This window comes from Nycticebus coucang, chromosome X (assembly GCF_027406575.1).
Source record: "Nycticebus coucang isolate mNycCou1 chromosome X, mNycCou1.pri, whole genome shotgun sequence".
NCBI lineage: Eukaryota > Metazoa > Chordata > Mammalia > Primates > Lorisidae > Nycticebus > Nycticebus coucang.
The window spans coordinates 12,318,225-12,339,154 of record NC_069804.1 but is presented as its reverse complement, the minus strand read 5'-3'; the positions used below and the strand labels follow the sequence as shown (position 1 = coordinate 12,339,154).

At 40.8% G+C, this 20,930-nt stretch overlaps 1 protein-coding gene across 3 annotated transcripts; it reads left to right on the top strand.

Annotated features, from left to right (window-relative positions):
• The first annotated feature begins 438 nt into the window (after positions 1-438).
• GEMIN8 (gem nuclear organelle associated protein 8) lies at positions 439-19,550 on the top strand. Of its 3 annotated transcripts, XM_053580968.1 has the most exons (5): positions 452-574; positions 7,390-7,433; positions 7,511-7,602; positions 8,023-8,476; positions 19,010-19,550. In XM_053580968.1, exons 4-5 carry the CDS (start codon positions 8,101-8,103, stop codon positions 19,264-19,266), a joined length of 633 nt encoding a protein of 210 aa, XP_053436943.1. In that variant the 5' UTR covers positions 452-574; positions 7,390-7,433; positions 7,511-7,602; positions 8,023-8,100; the 3' UTR covers positions 19,267-19,550. The 3 variants fall into 3 exon arrangements, with proteins under 3 accessions (XP_053436940.1, XP_053436943.1, XP_053436941.1); XM_053580965.1 differs by lacking the exon at positions 7,511-7,602 and having other exon boundaries at positions 439-574; XM_053580966.1 differs by lacking the exons at positions 452-574; positions 7,511-7,602 and adding an exon at positions 4,338-4,356.
• The last annotated feature ends 1,380 nt before the right edge of the window (positions 19,551-20,930 follow it).

Sequence of the window (20,930 nt, the reverse complement as noted above, 5' to 3'; positions counted from 1 at the left end):
GAGTCTCACTTTATGGCCCTCGGTAGAGTGCCGTGGCCTCACACAGCTCGCAGCAACCTCCAACTCCTGGGCTCAAGCGATTCTCTTGCCTCAGCCTCCCGAGTAGCTGGGACCACAGGCGCCCGCCACAAACGCCCGGCTATTTTTTGGTTGCAGTTTGGCCGGGGCTGGGTCTGAACCCGCCACCCTCGGCATATGGGGCCGGCGCCCTACCGACTGAGCCACAGGCGCCGCCCAGACACACAGTTTCTTACAGATGCCCCCGGCCAGGTCCCGATACCCGGACCCAGCGCAGCAGCCTGTTCTCCGCCCCCGCCCTCCCAGAGCTCAGAGCTGAGAGACCCACCCACATCCATCCGGCGTCCTCCAGCACAATGAGGCCTGCGCCGTGGATGTGACGTCACATAGTAGCCGGGACTTCCGGCGCGCAGCTGCCTCGTGAGACTCAAACCGGATGCGCGCTTCCAGTACCTTCTGCGGTATTCCCTCCCCATTCCCTTTCCCCTTTGTCTCCCACGAAAATTAGGCACCTTCTCGCCCACCGCCCAGGATCTACAAGCTACGTGCCCACGAGGTGATTTTGGGGGCGGCTGGGTTTCCTTTGGGGAGCGAGGGAGGAGCCCACCCTGGGCTTGGCTTCCCTTGTTACGAGGAGAGCCGAGGTCTTGGCTGCCACGTTGTTACCGTAATTATTGTCATACCGCAGCAAAAGGTGGGGCCAGAGGCCCTTGAGATTCCTAAATCATTGTAGGTTAATTGTGGAAAGGGACTAGTTCCAAAGGTTCTCAAGTCTGCTGTGCTGCCTAATCACTGAACGAATCATCCTAGAAGAACTAAATCCGAAATCTTAAAAATGGGGCTCGAGCATCGGTGTTTTTCAAAGGCCCCATGTGATTCTGATGTACCGAGAACCACCGTGTTAAGATCTGTAGTTGAATTTGGATTTTGCCCATCCAGTGCAGTCTCTCGGTAGAATATCACCCAAGATAAATTCATCCTAGGAGTGATGTTTAGGATTTTTGCCCGTCCACTCAAAAAATGTGTGTGGGGGGAGAGGCGTTCTTCTCTCTTGCACTTTAACCTCTGTAGGAGGTCAGAGATTTGGGCGGAAATTATCTTGAGAACATTTGGCACCTCCAATCGCTTATGGGCCTTACCTACTGAGACGAAGAATATCTTCACCCACTTTTCTTGGTTGGTAACGAGCTGGAGTTTAACCAGTGACCGAGGAATTGCCTCAGAAGTTCTGCGACTCCCTGAGTTGAGATTAGATGGTTCTGAACAGCTTTCTTTTTTTCAGGAATGACTTTTAAACTTGTTTCACAACCTAGGCTCTGTATTCAGGTGTTTTTCACCTTAAGTCAGAAAAACATTACTTTAAAAGTCTGAAGATTATTAACACAACACTTCTGGGGTTATTTATTCTCATGGCCCCCTTGAATTGTACGATGAGAGAGATACCCTTTTAAAATACAATTTATAGGCCAAGTGCCGTGGCACATCCCTGTAATACCAGCACTTTGGGAGGCTGAAGCAGGAAAATGGCTTGAGCCCAAGAGTTCAAGACCAGCATGAGCAACATAGCAAGAGCCTCATCTCTACAAAAAAAATAAATAATCAGGCATGGTGGCCCATATCTGTTACTCAGTCTCAGCTACTCCTGGATCTGAGGCAGGAGAATTGCTTCAGCCGAGGAGTTGGGAGCTACAGTGAGCTGTGATCAAGCCACTGTACTCCAGCCTATGCAACAGAGCTAAGGGGGAAATTGAACAACTGAGACTAGAGTGTTAAGTTGGAGAGTTTACAGACTAGCGACAAAACTCTTGGAACTACTTCTCTACAATAAGAATCAGCCATAGAACAGTTGGACAAATGAAAAAAGAATGTAACTATAGTTGATCAAAGGTCAGATGAATTGAAAATATTCTTAAAAACATAACATATTTAAACATTTGCTTCCTGAAAAGATTTGGTACTTTATAATTAGGTGAGTTGCCAGCTCCTCAGTGATATGGGGGGTAGAGGTAAGAAGAGAGAGTGTTGTTGGGAAACAACAGACAAGCTCAACAACTATTTCCACAACATCCAAGAGCATGAAATATTAGCTATTTTATGCTAGAAGAAAAATAGGAAATTTAAGAGGAATAGATTGTGGAATGCATACCTACAAATAATTGTGTCCAAATGAATGAGGCATAGTTAATGCTATAAAAATTCAGAAAAGAGACTAACATGGAATTACCATGAATATGTTTTTAGAAAGTAAACTTAAAATAAGACTCCTGAAAGGTACTGGTGTTCTTAACCACTTTGCAAACTAGTCATGGGTTTTGCTGATATGCTCTTAATTTGTAATACCTGCCTATTCAACCCTTATTCCCTTATAGTCACACTAGGTTTTGCTGTATAAAGATATACTGGCAGTGAAGTGAACTTATCTGTTTCTTCTTTAGAACTGTATTATCATGTCATTCTCAGTTATCCCATTGCTTGTTGTGTTCATGAATCAGGGGGTGGCTTTGTTACTGGCCTCATATTTCACTTTGGATTCTGATGCTAGTCACATGGGATTCAAAGAACTTCCAAATAAATCCATTCACAAATCCATCACCCTTGCTGACAAATTAAACAATGTCCTTCTGTAGGTGGAATGTCATTTGTATGGGGGGAAAAAGCATTATAAACTACATCCTTTCAGTCTTATGCCTTCTACATGCTGTGCCTTTTTTGTGACAATACTTATTGCAACATCCAGAAGGTAAATTGGGATTTGGGGCTAAGGGAATGAAAAGGAAATAAAACCCAATTTTTTGGCTCCCTCTTTCATCAGTCTTAACTGTGGCTGTTACAGATTTAGAGGTGCAGGCTTTCTGAACACAGTGGTTTATGCACTTGTAGCAGGCCTGTGCCCAGCCAAAAGATGGGGCGTGTACTCCTGCAGGTGGAAGAAGGTCATTCAGACTTGAGCCATCTTTGATGTCCCAATCACTAAGCAGGGACCATGCAAAGCCACAGGAGGGAGCCCATGAGGACATCAAGCCAGATGAGCTTGCCAGCCTCAGCAACCAGCCAGGGAGAGGGGCGGGAAACAACACCCTGAGAAAGAACTCATTTTAGTATTTATCTTAGTTGAGGAAGTCTTACTGTCACATGTGTTTTTGGAAGACATCTTCTCTGATAGGGTTATTAATGCATGTGCAGAGAAAGAGTTCTTAGAACCACATATGACTCAATTTTTATAATTTAGATTTCTCACCATACCTTCATTAATTTTGCTGTGGTTTCCAGTAGACCCCCTTCCTTATACTTTGAAACAGTGTGTACTGATGGCCTAATTCAGTGATCCTCAAATTTTTTAAATGGGGCCAGTTCACTGTCCCTCACACCGTTGGAGGGCCAGACTATAGTTTAAAAAAAAAAAAAAACCTGAACAAATTCCTATGCACACTGCACATATCTTATTTTGAAGTAAAAAAACAAAACGGGAACAAATGCAATCACACCGCCTCACGTGGCCCGCGGGCCGCAGTTTGAGGACCCCTAGTAGATCTCCCAAATTCCCTGGTTGGCTCAGAGAACCAAATCAGTGGGAGCCTTATAGGAAAGATTCTACTTTCAAGGCTTTAGTAACTTATTTAAAGATTGACTATTAGCGGGTTTCTATATAAAATTCAAAAAAGATGAGTTCATGTATTTAATTTTTAAAATTCTAGTGGGAAAGGAAGATAGGAAAATCTAGTTACAGAGTCTGCATTGTAGTTTTTAAGACGGTCTGTTTTTATTTATCTGGTTGCTATGACATGTCCCGGATCCTATAGTTATAAGAATATAAATATTCAATTAAAAGAATACATGTGCTGTTACTACCTCTCAAAGCCACATTACTTATTTGTGGGATTTGTTGGGTAACTTGATGCAAATAGTCAATTTTGTCCATTGAAAACTACAAGGCATTTATCTGTTGGTCTTTGTATATTTATATAAATATAAAACATATCTTTCAAGGTAAGCAGATACACTGGAGAGTAAATGCAATATTTAAGAGAGGCTATGTGGGAAAATATATTGTTCAGGACTTGGAGTCTGTCTTGCCTGTAGGCCTCACCAGTGCTTAGTGAATGACCTCACCCCTGTTTTCTTCTTTTGGGGGCTGAGGAGAAACAATGAATGGGCTCTGTACTCCCCAGGGCTCAGCTGGGTGGTGACCGTTATGCCATTGTGATCCCTGGGGAGGGCTGCTGGGTTTGTAGAACTGCGGATCCCAGCCTCCCCTGACATTGCCAATCTCTTTTCTTTCAGCTCTGCCAGCCCGTTAGAGGTTACTGTTCAGTGCATGAAAGTTTGTGCCTTCAAAAAGTAAGAGACACTCCCAGGGGAGGTAGGAAATGAAAAAGAAAACTAAAGACCACTGAATGGGCATTGAAATCTGCTGGAACCATAAACTTTATTTTCTTTGAGAGGTGATAGGTTCTGAAAGTGTCGCTAGAATATCTAGATTTATTTTAACATTAGTGCTTCAGAAACCTAGACGTCCATATTAGACCCGAAAGCTGGCTGTGTAGAGAAAGTAACCAGTTTAAAAAGTTAGTAGGATCCATATTTAGAGAAGGCTCTCTCCTTCCCTTGGAGCTGATAATAACTGATTTGCTGATTGTTTAGCAGGAGAAAATATGTATTTCTTCCAGGGAATAGATACTCAGAACTCGGTTCTGCTTTCAGAAATCTTGACATGGCTTTTGCCATCAAAGCCCTGTGGATTGGTACTGTTTTGCAAAGGTTTTGTTGGAGTTGTTTATTTACTTATTTTGGGTTGTAATGAAGTCTTTAAATATCTGTGTATATCTTTAAGAAATTGTCCAGTTTCCTTATTTAGTCATGGAGACCATTCTTTTTTTTTCCCCAAATAGTACTTATTAGGAATGGGTCACTAATATTACTGTTGGTCATAATCACAGTTTTCTTGCTTCCATCGGTCTTACTCCAGGCATAATAATTTAGGGAACATTTGAGAAATGAAAAGTCCCTTTACAGATTTCCTCATGGGAAATGAGGAATAATTAGGATTCAGTACACGGAGACCAGAGTCTATATACCCTAAAAATGTGTTAATGCAAATCAGGGATGAGAGGGGAAAAGCCACAGCTTGTTTTTTGTTTTTCCAGGGAGCTAATAATTGTTTTCACATTTTTAAAGGGTTGTGCAATGTGGGGTTTTGGCAGTTTTTTTTTTTTTTAAACAAACGAAATGAAGACTTTGTGACAAAAACTGTATGTGGCCCACAATCCTAAAATACTTACTATCCTTTACCAAAAAAGATTACTGGCATAAAATAGCAAGAGTAATGCCGAAAATGCCAAACTAAAAATAATTATAAAGCTCAATGCAAGCAGCTATTCTATACCTTATTTGATTTTTTGAGAGATTAATTTGAAATTATTCAAATCAGCTATTCAGATTGATTAATTTGAATATTCTGTAGGATTTTAGGAATTTTAAAAATACTTAAAATGTAAAAGGATATTACAAATAGGTTTTGCAATTTGAGGAGAGAAAATAAGAAAGCCAAGAGTGAAATAAGCATATTCTACATACAGCCCAAGGGCTCTAAACTTGGCTGGAAGATGGCAGCAAATTTGACTGTAACTATCCCAGTGGCTAGAGCAATGAGGAAGACACAATTGAAACAAAATTGCTTCCTGCACACTATTATTAATATAAACTACTAATAGTAAATTTTGCACACTTCCTGCAAAAGTTTCCTGCACACCATTAGTAATATAAATTCTTCTTTCCTTAATGGTCTCAGTCTGAAAAAGGGTCTAGCACTTTAGCCGATTAGTGTATTTTATAGATAGTGGGCACTCTGGACTGAATCTGAGCTGACTTTGCTTCAAAATCTGGAACTGTCTTTGTTCAGTCATCTCAGCTGGTTATCCCAGCTTCTTTCTTGTGAAAGTGCCCAGGGTGTGTCTAGGTAATCTCAGAAAATGTAAGGCAGCTCTACTACCAAATTATTGGTTGGATCAAAGTCACACACAACCTCTGGTCAGATTAACACTCCTTCCCTCTTTGAATCACAGCCATTGACATTTGAGCAGCCTGGACAACATCATGGATTACCTTTGAACCTCTTAAATGGCAGTCTGCTTTATCATGCGTGCCTAAATTTCCGGCTCTGCAAAATGGAACATCTCCTAACCACCCTCACAAATTTTCAGAATATTGGTGCTGCAACCTTTAGTGCTAGGCTGGATTTTCCAATTTTAAGTGAAAATAGGATTTAATCTACAGTAGTGTTCAATTGCAGTGGTGTTTATTATATATTTGAGGTTATCAGACTTGGGATAATTGATTTTTACATTGACCTGGTTCTAAGTGTGCCTAATAAGACATAGAAAGCAGTCTGGACTCAAAACTCTTGGTTTCCACAAGACACACAGATGTCTCCTAGATTTTTCTGACTTAATTTATTTGTTGCTTGTTAATCTACAAAACAAATTTGATTAAGACACACATGGAGTTTGCTTTAATGTCATTAAGTGCTACAGGCTTTTAGATAGCTGTTTATATTTCAGTGGTAGAAATCTAAAACCTGGTTCTAATGAATTAGTCACTTAAAGGCTGCACCTTACAGTGTAGCACTCAAGTATGAGTAAATCATTTGAGTAAATCTCAGTAGAGCAGTGCTGTTTGGCAAAGACAATCTATGTGGTACCTTGATGGAGAGTCTCCTTGGAACGGTTTTTCCTCCTGTGAAGAGGCAGCGTGGTTAGCTATGGAGAGTGTGGTGTCACACACTGGCTGTGAGGTGCGTATTACAATCAAAACTAAAACAGGGCCAAATGACTTATTTTCATTTTGTGTTAGGGCACAACTGAGGCTGAGGTGTCTTATTTAAAGAGGCTTCTCCAAGTCCTAAGCCTAAGGCAAGACTCAACAGAGATTTCTAGTCAGTTGGAAAAATATATTCTACTCAAGCCTCAGGAAAATCTAGATTTAACTTAAATAGGCATTGGCAGGGGATAAGGATTAGTAAATAAAGTAATAGTTGTAAATTTTTAATTCATATTCTGTATATTATTTTGTATATACATACTAACCAAATATATGATCATTTTCATAGACTTCACTTATCAATAGGAAAACAAGTAATTGAATGCAAAACCATGCAGGGCTCTTTGACCCACTTAGTCATACCTAAGGGGACCCCTTTTCACACCACAATGTCATGACCTAAGTGCCAGGGTCTAGTAGATATGTCACATGAAGATCAGGCATGGTACTGGGAAGAGGCAACCTCCCAGAAGCTGCTTCACAAATGACAGAATGGCCACAAATATCACGTAGCTGTACTGATGAGAAGCTTACACTCTGGTTGTCCTTTCCTAGATTCAGTGCCCATTTGGACTTTCACAAGAAGGATGGCAGCACAGGTAAGATTTTTTGTAATGCCTAAGAAAAAAAGATCAACTATAGTCTTTAAAGTCTTGGTGTTTTCATTCTATGACAGAGAAGACAAAAAAAAATACATTAGAAAACTAAAACTAAAAGCACCATTGGACATGTTAGACATCTCTTGTCCCAGGTGGTCCAGACCAGCAGGTTAGTTTGGGGGCAAAAGGGAGGAACCAAAGTCTGTCGTGCTCACTAATCCATATGGTTCTTGGCATGCTATTTCTCACTTAACTAGTTTAATTACAGTGGGTAAAGAGGGACAAGATGATAAGCTTCAGGTGCTTATCTCTTTTAATATCTTATCTAAGCAATCATTGGCCCCTGTCCCCACATTGTAATCCTCCATAGCCTTACTAATTGTCGTGCAGAGATCAAGTGTGCATGGGCATGATGTCTATTGTGGACAGACTAATCTTACATCTTTTTGTAGCCGAATCGCATCCTCAGGTAGCATAGGTGTTTAGCAAATCTTCAATAAATTCCTATTGCCTAGTTGACCCAACATTTGCAGGTTTCTCTAGGAATAAACTGTTTGGTGCCTACCGTCCACCTCCTTCTATTTTGTAGGCATCAACATCAAAAGCTTCTGAGTATTGGTATTCTCACCCAGCGTATGCAAGATACTGGCAACATTATCATCAAGCAATGGCTTGGATGCGAAACCACCAGAATGCCTACAGAAAGGCCATGCAATACTATTTCAGTTTCCCATGGCATCTCCCTTCTGCAGTTTCTTCCCAAAGTTCTTGTGATGATGAGGCTAGAGATCCTCAGTCTTTCGGTGACCATCACTTAGCCCAGCAGGACCACCACTGGGGTTCACATTTCAGAAGGTCTAGGAAGCAGCGACACGTTAGCAGGAGGTTCCAGGTACCTGCAAGAGAAGACCAAACTTCCTCAGAAGATGAGGAGGTAGAGACTGAGTCAGACGGGGGCATAGAATGTGACCTGAGCAACATGGTAATCACAGAGGAGCTCCGCCAGTACTTTGCAGAGACCGAGAGGCACAGAGAAGAGCGACGTAAGTTCAGGCCTCTGTCTCCTCATGCTTCCCCTTTCTTTGCCCTGGCTTTTGCACTTCTTTTTCTTCTCTATTATACAGAGTTATTTTGTAACTCTTCTTTTGGGTCCAGGTAATATTCCAAATCCAGTCTTAAACCTGGAAAAACCATGATGATACTGCACCTCAAATAATAGTAATGTATTGGTCCATTCATGTTACTATAGAGGAGCACCTGAAGTTGGGTGATTATAAAGAAAAGAGATTTATTTGGTTCGTGTTTCCATAGGCTATATGAGAAACATGGTGCTGGCATCTGGTTCTAGTGAGGGCTTCAGGCTGCTTCCTCTCATGGCAGAAGGCTAAGGGGAGCGTGTGTGTGCAGAAATCACATGGCAAGAGAGAGCAAGACAGAGAGGAGGGAGATGCTAGGCACTTTAACAAGCACCTTTCAGGGAAACTAATATGGGAGAATTCACTACTGAGAGAATGGCACCAAACTATTCCTGAGTCCAAACACCTCCCACCAAGCACCACCTCCAACATTGGGGTTCAAATTTCGGTGCCAGACAAACCACAGCAATTAGTTGCCAGAATTGTTTTAGCATAGGACTTTTTAGTTGTAGAACAAAGCTTATCCTAATAGTCTTCTACTGTTTTTCAATGTTAGATACTGTCACGTGGAGCACACATGTGTCTGTATGTTCCCTAATTACAAAACAGTACCTCAAGGTATTTAACCTGTTTTACAAATAAGGAAAGTGAACTTCAAGAAGGTTAGTGGATTGGTTCCATGGTACACAACTAGAAATTTGCTGTTAGGATTCAAACCAAATCTATCTGACTCTACCTCTTATGCTGCTTCCTTTGTACCAGGACTTGGTCCCTAAGACTGCTAGGCTCCTAAAATACTCTTGCCATCTCTCTGGGATTTTACTTGGAGGCATTCCTGGTGCTACTGAGCTCCCAAATCTAAATAGCTACCTTCAGAGTAGAGATCAGTGTGAACCTAAACTAAAATGCCCAGCACTTAGAGCTTTCCGATGTGATTCTGCATTGATGCTCTTCCCAGGAGTTAGAGAATCATCATAAAGGTTTTATATCTTCAATCAGAAAGCAGAGGTTTTCTTTTTGAAATTTCTTACTTCCTCAGTACAAAGAACTAGAACTGCTTTTTGTAGTCTCCTTACTATTAAAATTCCCTAGACCATTTATATTTTAAGTACCTCTGACAGATATACAAATACTTTTTCTTATAGCCAGTGTTCAGTCTCAATTTTTTTTTTTGGGGGGGGTGGTGACTTCTAATACTATGACATTTCACCTAGAATTTTTTAATAACACAGAAATATACAAGCCTGAGAATGAAAGCTAGATTTGCATCTTGAATTGTCTGCATTGTCCTGATGCTGGGCTAGCTTTTATTGATACCCCTTGGATGCCAGGAACTGAGCCATGAGCTTACAGTGTCATGTCTTTAATATCTTTGCCTGTGATTCGTCACTAAACTAATTTGGGTTTTTGAACTTCCCTTCTTTTGATTAAACTGTTGACTTCTTTCATGCATATTAGAAAGTATATCCTGGCCAACTTGGTGGCTTGCCTGTAATCCTAGTACTCTGGGAGGCTGAGGCAGGTGGATTGCTTGAGCTCAGGCATTTGAGATCAGCCTGAGCAAGAGTAAGACTCTGACTCTACTAAATATAGAGAAACTAGCTGGGTGTAGTGATGCAGCTACTTGGGAGGCTGAGACAAGAGGATTTCTCAGACCCAAGCATTTGAGGTTGCTGTGAGTTATGATGCCATAGCACTCTACCCATGGATGACAGAGTAAGATTCTGTCTCAAAAAAAAGAGAAATCCAAACACAAATTTTTTAGAACAGTACTTTCTATTACAGATAGAATACCTTTCCTTGATCTTCAGAAATAACTTTTACTGTTCTTCAAAATATACATAACAACTATTAGTCTAATTTTAAAGCATATAAGGAATGAGGAAGAGTAACATTGGAGTATATCCACATTTGGTTGCAATGTTGTTTGTTATAGCTTTTGGGGGAAAAAATGTGATGGAGATAGGGCTTATTGTCCTTACCAAAAGATAGAATAACATGTTTTTCCCACTAGAGATTGATACTTTTATGATGGAAGTTGTAATTGAGAGTGGCAGCAAACCCCAGTCATTGAAAAGAGCATTTTGAATTATCTGCTAATTTAAAATAAACCTGAGCTGTTCAATAAAAAAAGGGATATGAATGAAATGAAAATAAAATAATGAAATGTCTTCTTGCAACCAAAGAATAAAATGTAAGCAGTTCTGTTATGGATGTGGTTAACAACCATCCCTGTTCCTCCCTCTTATCATTGTCAGGTAGAATTAATTCTAGGTAGGTAAACAAAGTCATGGAAATTACCTGCTAAGTCATGCCTCTCTGAATAACAAAGTGTTTCAGTGTTAATTATAAGCCTTAAATCAGAGGTCAGCAAATCTTATCCCATAAAGGGCTACAGTTGCACTCATTCTGTGGGACATTTGACTTCTAGAACCATGAGACCATAAATTTCTGTTGTTCTAAGCTACGCCCACAGTGTATGGTACTTCATTGTCATAGACCTAGGAAACTAATACAATCACGTATGGGAATTTTCTGTTCCCAAATGCAATCTGTGACTGGACATAAAACCACACAGGTCTTGTCATCTCTGTTAAGGAAATGTGTTACATATTCGTTTTACTGTGATCCAGATAGCAAACCATCACAAAAAAGGAATTTTATGAAAACCCTTGCAACCTCCATTTTTAACCTTACTCCCCAATATCCATATTATTGTTTGATGGTATACATAGGCATCTGTAGTGGAACTGCTCAAATCACAGGGTTTCAGCCTTGCTTCACCACTCATGAACTGGAGGTCTCATCCTCCCCCTCCCTTCACTGTTCTGTGCCACAGTCTCCATGTCTGTGAAATGGGGATCTTAATTAATGGGCAGTAATTATGGCTATTAAATGAGATCATCTGAAAAGGTGATAGATTGGTACCTGCTACCAAGTCAGTGCCCAACAAATATTTGTTCTTATGGTCAGTTGCTGGTAAACCCATCCTTTGGAATGTTTTATTAACCATCAGTTATTTTTACTCTGATAGTGCTTGATTGAAATTCTGCATTTTTGAATAAAGATGTTCCGTGATTTTGAAAAAGTCATATATTTCTGCTCTAGACAGCACTTTTCAAGCTTTTGAAACTGATTTAGAACATTAAAAACATAAGGGACAGACAAAGTTTTGGTGTCTGTCAAATTTAGTCATTAACACAGTTCTGAGTCCTGTTTCAAGGATGTTCTTGCATGATAAATACAGTAAAGTACATGGACTGGGAACCTGAACCCACTTCCATATTTCTAATAATCGCACTAAACACGGCAAGCTTCTGATTCTTTGTGCTTTTAAAGTGTGTAGTTAAAGCATGATTCAAAACTCCTGTCCTAGAGTGTCGGTCATGCTTGCCTTCCCTGAATGCATTAGCAGGTCTGTAGGAACGAGAATTGTCCAGCAAGGGTGAGAACAGGCTGAGATTAGATTAGAGTCAGATGCTTATCTAGTGGTCTTTATTAGAAGATGCCGCCATGATCTGAGCCTGTGCAATAAGAGAATAATGGGCAGTAGGTCACTAGCAGGACTTCTTTTCACCAGCATGTTTGGTGGGTACAGGATGAACAGGTGTTCCTTCCAGCAGTAATGAATGACAGAATTCATATATAAGTAATCTGAATGAATGCCCACAATGCTTTCCAATCCATTACCTCCACTAGGAATTTTCATGGATAGCCACACACGTACACAGTTGGGAAAAGCTTTAATAAAGAGATAAAGGACCTGGGTAGTGTGAATAATTGGTTATAAAGTTTTTTGTTTTATTTTACTCTTGAAACCACTAGAAGCTATTTGTTTAATAAAGGAAGCTGTAACTTTGAACATGAATCATTTCAAAAACAGAATCTTATTAGCAAGGGAAAATATAACTAAATTTGCAAGATTTAGCTTTTCAGTATTATTCATTTCCACAGGAATGTTTAGGTTATACAATTCATCTTCTGAGTCTTATTTTATATTTTCATGGGATAAATTTGGACAGCATGTTCTTCTTTATTATGGCTACTTATATCCAGGTAGGATACATATTTAACATAAGTAGGATAAGAACTTTTGTGCATTGGGAACAAGCATGCTTTTGATTATACATCATCATTTCTTAACAAGATATTTCTGTTAAGTAGACAGTTGTAAAAAAGTAGTTGTAAGATTTTAAAAGTCACCTTTGTTTTCAGGTATTTCTAAGGAGAAATAATTGTTAAGAAAAGCATCATTTTAATGGATAGGCACAGTGGTTCATGCCTTTAATCCTAGCACTCTGGGAGGCTGGAGCAGGGTGGATTGCTTTAGCTCACAAGTTAGCGACCAGCCTGAGCAAGATTGAGACCCCATCTCTTCCAAAAATAGGAAAAACTAGCCAGGCATGGTGGTATACACCTGTAATCCCAATTGCTCGAGAGGCTGAAGCAAGAAGGATCACGTCAGCCCACGAGTTTGAGGTTGCTGTGAGCTATGACGCGACGGCACTCTAACCAGGGACAACAGAGTAAGACTCTTGTCTCAAAAAAAAATAAAAGTATCATTTTAAAGTCATAAATGGCCATCGATTAAGACTGCCAGATTGTCTTCCTAATACTTAGAGGGAAAATGAGTCAGGTTATCATACCTAGCAGAGAATAAGGTCCTGTGACACAAACACTGTCACTGTTGTAATTGGGGTTGAGCCAATCGGGTATTTTTCATCTGTGTTTTAGAGGAAGAGGTTAGGTCAGAACAAAGTTACATTCCCAAAGGACTTAACCACAAATCAAATTTAGAATGATACATAGAAGAACATCCACGGTGTGGTCCATGATTACTTACTTATGCACATAAGGCATCAACCCAGTGACCTAGGCAGCCAGAGGAGCAGCACCACAGGGCAGCTGTAGAGTGGCGTGTGCACTGGGCTTTGAGGGATAGGTTGATTTGGAATGAGAAAAGGAAAAGTCCACTCTTAACCTCAGCTTTCAAAGTGCTATTCTTACCAAAGGGCCCAGATGTGATTTTTATACCTTTGATGAGAGACATCTGGCTCCATTATGCGTCCACTCTAGAAGGAAGGTTTAGACTGTAGTGTTCATAATGAGCCTTTGGTCAGTCTGCTGAAAACCCATGTGGTTCTCCCTCAGTACACTCTCTATGGGAAACCTAGAGGATATGGCAGAGCTTGTGACCCAGTGTTTAGTGAGCTATTTTGGTTTAGTCAGTGAAGTTGAAGGATGAAATCACACTGATTGAGCATGATCTTGCCATGTGTGTTTGTTTTGTCTAGCGCAGATGTTCAGAAGTGCACAAAACTTAATCAGTGAGATGATATATGTTAAATAGTGGCCTAAGAAAAATGTAAGGGAGGGATGTAGATAACATTTTTGTTGTGATTGTCCACTAACTTTGGGATTGCATTTGTCCTGGAGCAAGGGACACAGGCTAAGAAGACCAAATTACATGTGGCCACGGTTCTGTGGGTAGGCACCTGTGTTCTGGGTGGTTACTGACAGGCCAGAAATGAAGTGCTATACCATCATTAATTTTGGCAGCACAGCAGAGAGTATATAATCTGAGAGACATGCTTGCCAGTCCTAGGAAAATAAACCATCCTTGGCATTCATTGTTTTAGTGCTTTATCCTCTAAAATGTTCTGCCTTTGGGCTCTTTATCTGTGGAATAATATTGAGTGGATTTTTTTACTGCTATTTAAAATTCTCTAAAGCAGTGGTTCTCAACCTGTGGGTCGTGACCCACAGGAACTGTATTAAAGGGCATCAGGAAGGTTGAGAACCACTGCTATAAAGTCCTTGTAACTTCCTCTGATTTTTTTTTCTCTTTTATGAGCTGTAAGGAACTACGTACACTGGTGTAGATCTATAGATTGAAGCTAGAAATATCAGGATCATGTATCCTAAACCCAGACAGACTCTGGTCAAGTTTTCCTTAATAATGACTACATACTACTGTTTTTCTTGTTCCAACACTATATGTATATTAACCTTTATCTCAGTTCTCTAGGGTTGCTGTAACAAATTACCACAAACCCAGTGGATTAAAACTACAGAAATTTATTCCCTCATAGTTCTAAAGGCTGGGAGTCCAAAGTCAAGGTTTCAGCAGGGCTGCATTCCCTCCAAAGGCTCTTAAGGCCTTGCCTCTTCCATCATCTTGTGTCTCCTTGTGTTCATTCTAATCTCTGCATCCACATTTACCTGCCATCTGCGCCCCCCTCCCCATGTCTCTGTGTGTCCTTTTCTGTCTCATAATGACACTGTCATTGGATTTAGGGTCTACCCTAAGCCAGTACAATCCCGTCCTGATTCTTACTTTAATTACATCTGCGAAGAAGTCCCAGTTTCCAAATAAGGTCACAGAGTGAACGTGAATTCCGAAGGAACACTATTCAATCTACTACAACCCTGTTTTAAAGCTGAAATGAATCTTAAAAGAGACTCAGATTTGGATTAAAACAAATGCCCTTGGCTAAATACCCTATAAGAAAAAGTGCTTGGGAACATTGAGTCCTATAGCTGTTTTCAATAAAAATGCCCTACCCATGACAAGGCAGCTGTTCAGTTATATCGGAAGTGTGATGTTCATGCTTCTTTGCTCCCTTCAGTCAGATGATTCTCCATCTAACCAAAAGTAGATGAGCCCTCACCTTGCTTTGACAGGAAGAAAATTGCCAATGACTGAGAATCCTTTCTTTCCCTGGGAGGAAGCAAAAAGTAGGATGTAGAGTAAGTAGTCACTTTCAAACTCAGATAATCCATTCTAACGTTTCCTTGATCCCCTAAGTCACTGTGCACTAAAGTGCTTTCAGATACTATCTGTGGCCATCAATGCATAGCTGGCCTGAGGTTACTTCTTCTTAAACAACTGGTTTTTATATTTGTAGTGCAGCCTTAGAACTGTTTTTTAATTGTGTTATTAAGTAGAGGTGAAGCAACTCAAATGTAAGGGATCAGAGTTTGAGCTGGGCATTATAGCTCAGTAGTTAGTGCACAGCCCTGCACACCAAGGGCAGCGAGTTAGAACCTCACCTGGGCCTGATTAACAAAAAAAAAAAAAAAAAAAAGGAACACCCCCAACTTCTTGGTCCTCCTCTTCCCCAGAGCTCCTCTGCCTGGGAGGCTCTGAGGAACCCCCAAGGTGGGCTGGTCGGCCCAGCACTTTGAGATGTGAGCATCTGTTTCTCTGTCCCTGGATTATCATCATCTTCCTTTAATAGCATCAAGAAAGAAAAGAGTTGTTTTCTCTTGTCCTTCCATAATATATAGCCTTTGAACATTCAACAACCATTTCCTGAACACTTGCTTTGTGTCAGGTCCTGCATCTTCCTCCTTGGAGTAGGAGTACACAGAAGTAAGTAAAGTTGACAGTGCCCTTTCCCATAAATTATCCCCACAGGGTAGGACATAGGCAACAGCAGATCCTGGTTCTTGCCCCTTAGGTGAGTGTTTTAAGGCGACTGTCAACTATGTAAGAAACCATGAAACCTCCAAAACTCTTGAGAGGCAGGGAGAGGACAAGAGTAACGAGTAATTTTAAGGTTGGGCCTTAAAATTTCATGAGGAAGCCTGAGTGGGAGTGAAATACAAATGGAGACTGCAGGCAGAGGGCTATGTCTTTTATTCCTACGCTTTATTAAGAATTAAAATCCTGTGTTAATGACCCATGAGCATATGCTGAGCACAAACTTGCAAAATTGTGCAGCTTCATTATCTACTGAGGTTGCTTTGTGTTGACATCATGTTTTGTTCCCAGATGTCAGTAAGAGAAAACGTCTCTCTGCATGTAATTGTTATGCCTATTGAATATCTGTAAGATGGATTTTATCAGAAGAATAGCAAAAAGAAGTATAATTCTAAACCTTTTAAATTATAGGGAAAAGAAAAATGTAAAAATACAAAGATTAAATTCACATATCCTAATGGCAGAGAACCAAGATCCCAGTAGGATTGGGATCATCTCTAGGCAGAAGAGATGAAGAAGAAAGTGAGAGGATTGGTAACATGCCCAAGGCTGCGCACAGCTGGAAGAGGAATCTGTTGTACTAACTCAGGAAAGCCAGGCCTTCAAAGAGTAGTCCTTGAGTGAGTGATCCTTCAGCCGAATTCTACCTGTCATGTAGAACCAGAGCAGGGCCATCAGTCCACTCCCCACCCGGTTACTCTTTTTTTTTTATTATTATTATTTAAAAGATGATTACATAACACATACAAGTATTTGTATACTAAATAACAGTCTCAAAAGTTCTAGATAAACAAAATTGAGAGAAATAACTAAAATAGAACACAACATTATTAGTCTATGGCATTTATAGCCAACAATAAGAAAACTGAATTTAAATAATATAATTAAATTGGCTGAGTAAACATACATTTACTGGTCACACTTCTTAGGAAGTGTTGCGTTTGCAATTTTTGGAAGAGGCGAGTGTGAAAGCCCTGTGCAAATTCTTTGTGAATGAACATACCTCACCAATCATGCTGCCCACCCCCAAACCAAGTGTCCTGGGTCACCCTTCCTCTGCCTCTTGAAAGTACCAAGTTACACTTTCCTTCATAGTTGAGTTGAATCATTCAGGACAGAGGCAGGAGGAAGATACTTCCATACCGAAGCTAGTTCCTGGAGGGGCTTCCACCCTAGCTTCAGCACCAGGAATGCACAGGCGTCTTGTGGAAATAAGAAGCAGCCATGGCAATAGTCAAGTGTTTATTCGAACCTACTGTTTGATTTTCTGTCTTCTCTAGAAGTTAGCCTGGAAGTCAGGGATATGTCTGGAAATCGCCATTTTCTCTGGCTAGGTAGGACCCAGTTCATCCACTCCCACACCAATCCAACAGAGTTCAGTTTAGGGGGCATAGAATCTAAACACCCAAGAGAACTAAACTACTTATATTCTGGTGTTTCAAACGTGGCAGAAAGGCCAAGATGTAGAAACAAATGCTTATGGATGTCCCATTCACTTGCTTATTAGGCCAGGGTCTGGAGTTAGTTATGCATTTCACAGTAAATCGTTTCATATCTTTTCTGTGGATGAGGTAGCAGTTATGCAGCATTTATTTTGTTTGATAGTCATTTGGGTTATACATATATTCCTTAGGTAAAAATAAACTGTAGTATCCTAAAATATTTATAAAGAACAAAATTTGTGAGAGTTACTATATATAGCCTTATAAATACCTTTCCATTCACACTTGATTAGCTCACTGCCATGTTCACTTCCAGGTACTAGTGGAAAGAGGCACAATGAAGAAAGAATGATTTATGTCATGGTTTTATTTCCCTATGGACATCTTTTCTCCTTACCTGGTAGCATTTCTCTAGGTAGCCATAGCAGCTCCAGAAGTGCTTTCTTCTAGCAATTTCTCTTTTTGACAGAGTCACTTACAAAAGCTACAAAAATTGGCTAAATTTTACCTTACACAGCATTGCATCATTGATATTTTTATGTAGCTGTTTACGTATGAATAAAAATTATATTGGGACTTGCTGTAGTACAAAATATAAAGGGGAGAATAGGATAAATATATCTTGCTTTACAATAATCCATTTAAATTAGTAGGATTAAAACTATGTAACTACATCACTGTGGTTGAACCTAGGCTCACCTGTGAAGTGGAAAGTCAAATCCCATCGTGAAAAGGCCAGCCCACTATTGTGATTTGCTAATATAGCAGGAAGATTAGAAGTCGGAGGTCTTAATTTCACTTGCAGAATTGCCCTTTGTTCACCCTTTTACCTTCTACAAGTGTTGAGTCATTTAACCTCACATTGCCTGGTATGATTTGTGTTTTGAATCTGCAGGAGGCTTATCAGTGTTGTTGCACCGTAGTTTAGTAGCACTTGTTCTTTTCCAGGTTACCTAAAATCAATACCTCTTCCACAGGGTGGTTTTTACTTTCCTCACCACCCCATTTGTGGTGGTAAGTACTGTGGCTGGCAGCCCTGGACTTTTGGGTAAGCTCTCCATTTCCGTGCTGGCCTGGGCCAGTATTTGAAACCAAGCAAGTTCCAATCAGCCTTTCCTGGCTGGGCAGGTTGTGGTCAGGCCTTGTAGATAAAAAAGAAGAAACCCAAGTGGTTTGTTTTTCTTTTGTATTTTCAGTGCTTGAGGCAGAGGTTTGCTAGTTTGGGATGACAAGTTTCCTTGTAGCTTTCTGCCATTTCCATCAGTGTATAATAACCTCTTGGTAAGTGTACAGTGAGCGTCATAACTAAGTAGATAATCTGCCGGTCACACATCAGAATCTAAGTGAGCATGTCAGCTGGCACACCATGAGAGACGGAATGGTGAGGGGCCTCAGGGGGCTACAGATGGCACAGCCTTGCTGTACTGCCCTCTTGTGTGCGCACAAGCACACGCACTCATGCTTGTTCATGCTCATGTCCGTGCTCATGTTCATGTTCATCCTCATCCTCAGGGCGGCAGCAGCAGCTGGACGCACAGCGCCTGAATGACTATGTGAATGCTGACCATGACCTGCACTACAACCCCCACAGGTCAGTCAAACCCCCGACCGAGAGGCCGGGCGAGCGACGCAAAGCCGAGATGAAGCGCTTGTATGGGGACAGCGCTGCCAAGATCCAGGCCATGGAGGCTGCTGTGCAGCTGAGCTTTGACAAGCACTGTGACAGAAAGCAGCCCAAGTACTGGCCTGTCATTCCCCTGAAGTTCTGAGCCCTGGGCTCGGGGACCCCTGCGAGTCTGCACAGGGTCCCCAGACTCACCCCCTTCCTTTTGGGTACACTCCCTTCATCTCTCCTTCCCTACAGTTGTCAGGGAAAAGGAACTTTATGCTGAGATACTACCATGTTCACCAGAGTCCCAGTGGACACTCACAGGGTAGAGGTAATACGCCAGTCACTTGGAATTCAGCAGGACCTACGCTGTTGCCAGCGTGAGAAATTTTCAGACATAAGATGATAATTTTGTATCTCTTGCATTGGTTTCTGATGCTGATAACTGTTCAGTTTATTAAAGTTCTTGCCTAGAAATGCTGTCTAATGTTTTGTCTTTTTTTATTTGCTTCTGTCTTTAACCAGCCTGAACCTGCCCAGTGCTTTAAATAAGCCATATGTCTTCTTTAACTCAAACTCTTTTAGCCTCCAACTGAAAATGGTCCAAGCACACAGTAAGACAAATATTCCTCACCACTGCAGTGGCCAGCCTATGTGCTCTGTAAAGGGCCAGAGAGTCCATACTCTTGGCTTTGCAATTACTCAAGCATGCCCTTGTAGTGTGAAAGCAGCCACAGACCATACGTAAACAGGTAGGTGTGGCTATGTTCCGGTAAAACTTTTATAAAAAACAGGCCTTGGGCCACATTTGGTCTACAGATGGTAGTTTACCAACCACTGCTTTCGTGGAATAAAAATCACTTATCTGGCATTCTTGTTATCTCGTCTCTACAGAGCTTAAAGGTGTTACAAAATTCAGAGCAAAGGACAATAACTCCCAAACCTAGTCCCTTCAGCAGGCAGTCTCCTCTATTACAGAAAATGCGTAAATGACCTCTTACTATATACAGCAAATATTGTGTTGGTAAGGGAATACATTTCTGAAAATGAAAATCTAAAAGTTGATGGAGCAGGTTATTTATAAAAGCCAGCTGCCTTTTTAAATAAGTTATTACAGTGCGTTGCAGGGGTTAGCCCATGTTGACCTGAGAAGATTAACACATCCATCAAAGGTTGGTGGAAAGATTTAGTATTGACGTGTTTCTCCCTAAGAACACTTAGCTTCACACTCAGCCCCTGCCCTGAAACAAATGCATTGTTTTCCTCAGCCCCAGGTGCTTATTTTTCCAAGCTCTTATTTTATTATTGGAGTTGCAATTTCTGTGTAGGTATTATAGATAAAAATGAGAATGAACTTTCCCTCAAGATGACACATAACTAAAATTTCAAATCCTTAGTATTTTTCCTTTTTCTTTTAAACTCATACATGCCTAACTTTTAAACTCATACTATGCCTAACCTAGTAAAATAAATGTGACTCAGACACAAGTACAGACAAAAGCCCATAATCAGAGTAGGTGCTTAGCTGAGCATGAAATGTTTCTTCAAAGGACTCCTGCCTTCCCCCAAACAAATCACCTTGCTGACTCCACCCCTGCTGGCTTTGTGACCTGGTTACTTTCACCTCTCACTACTCTGGCTTCATCCTCATCCTTGAAATGAACGTGAAGAATTCCCCCTGCTGGGCTCATCGTGAGGACCACATTGAGTAGTGCCTATAAAATACATGCTGACCACATGGTAAATATTCAATAAATGTTGGCTCATTCCCATCTTTAAAAATTGCCAAAAAGTGGCTGGGCATGGTGGCTCCAGCCTGTAATC

What these genes read in the sequence shown, in the direction of transcription:
- GEMIN8 (XM_053580965.1), top strand. An exon ending in GAGGCACAGAGAAGAGCGAC is followed by an intron (nt 8,477 to 19,009) that starts GTAAGTTCAGGC and finishes CCTCATCCTCAG; the next exon opens with GGCGGCAGCAGCAGCTGGAC.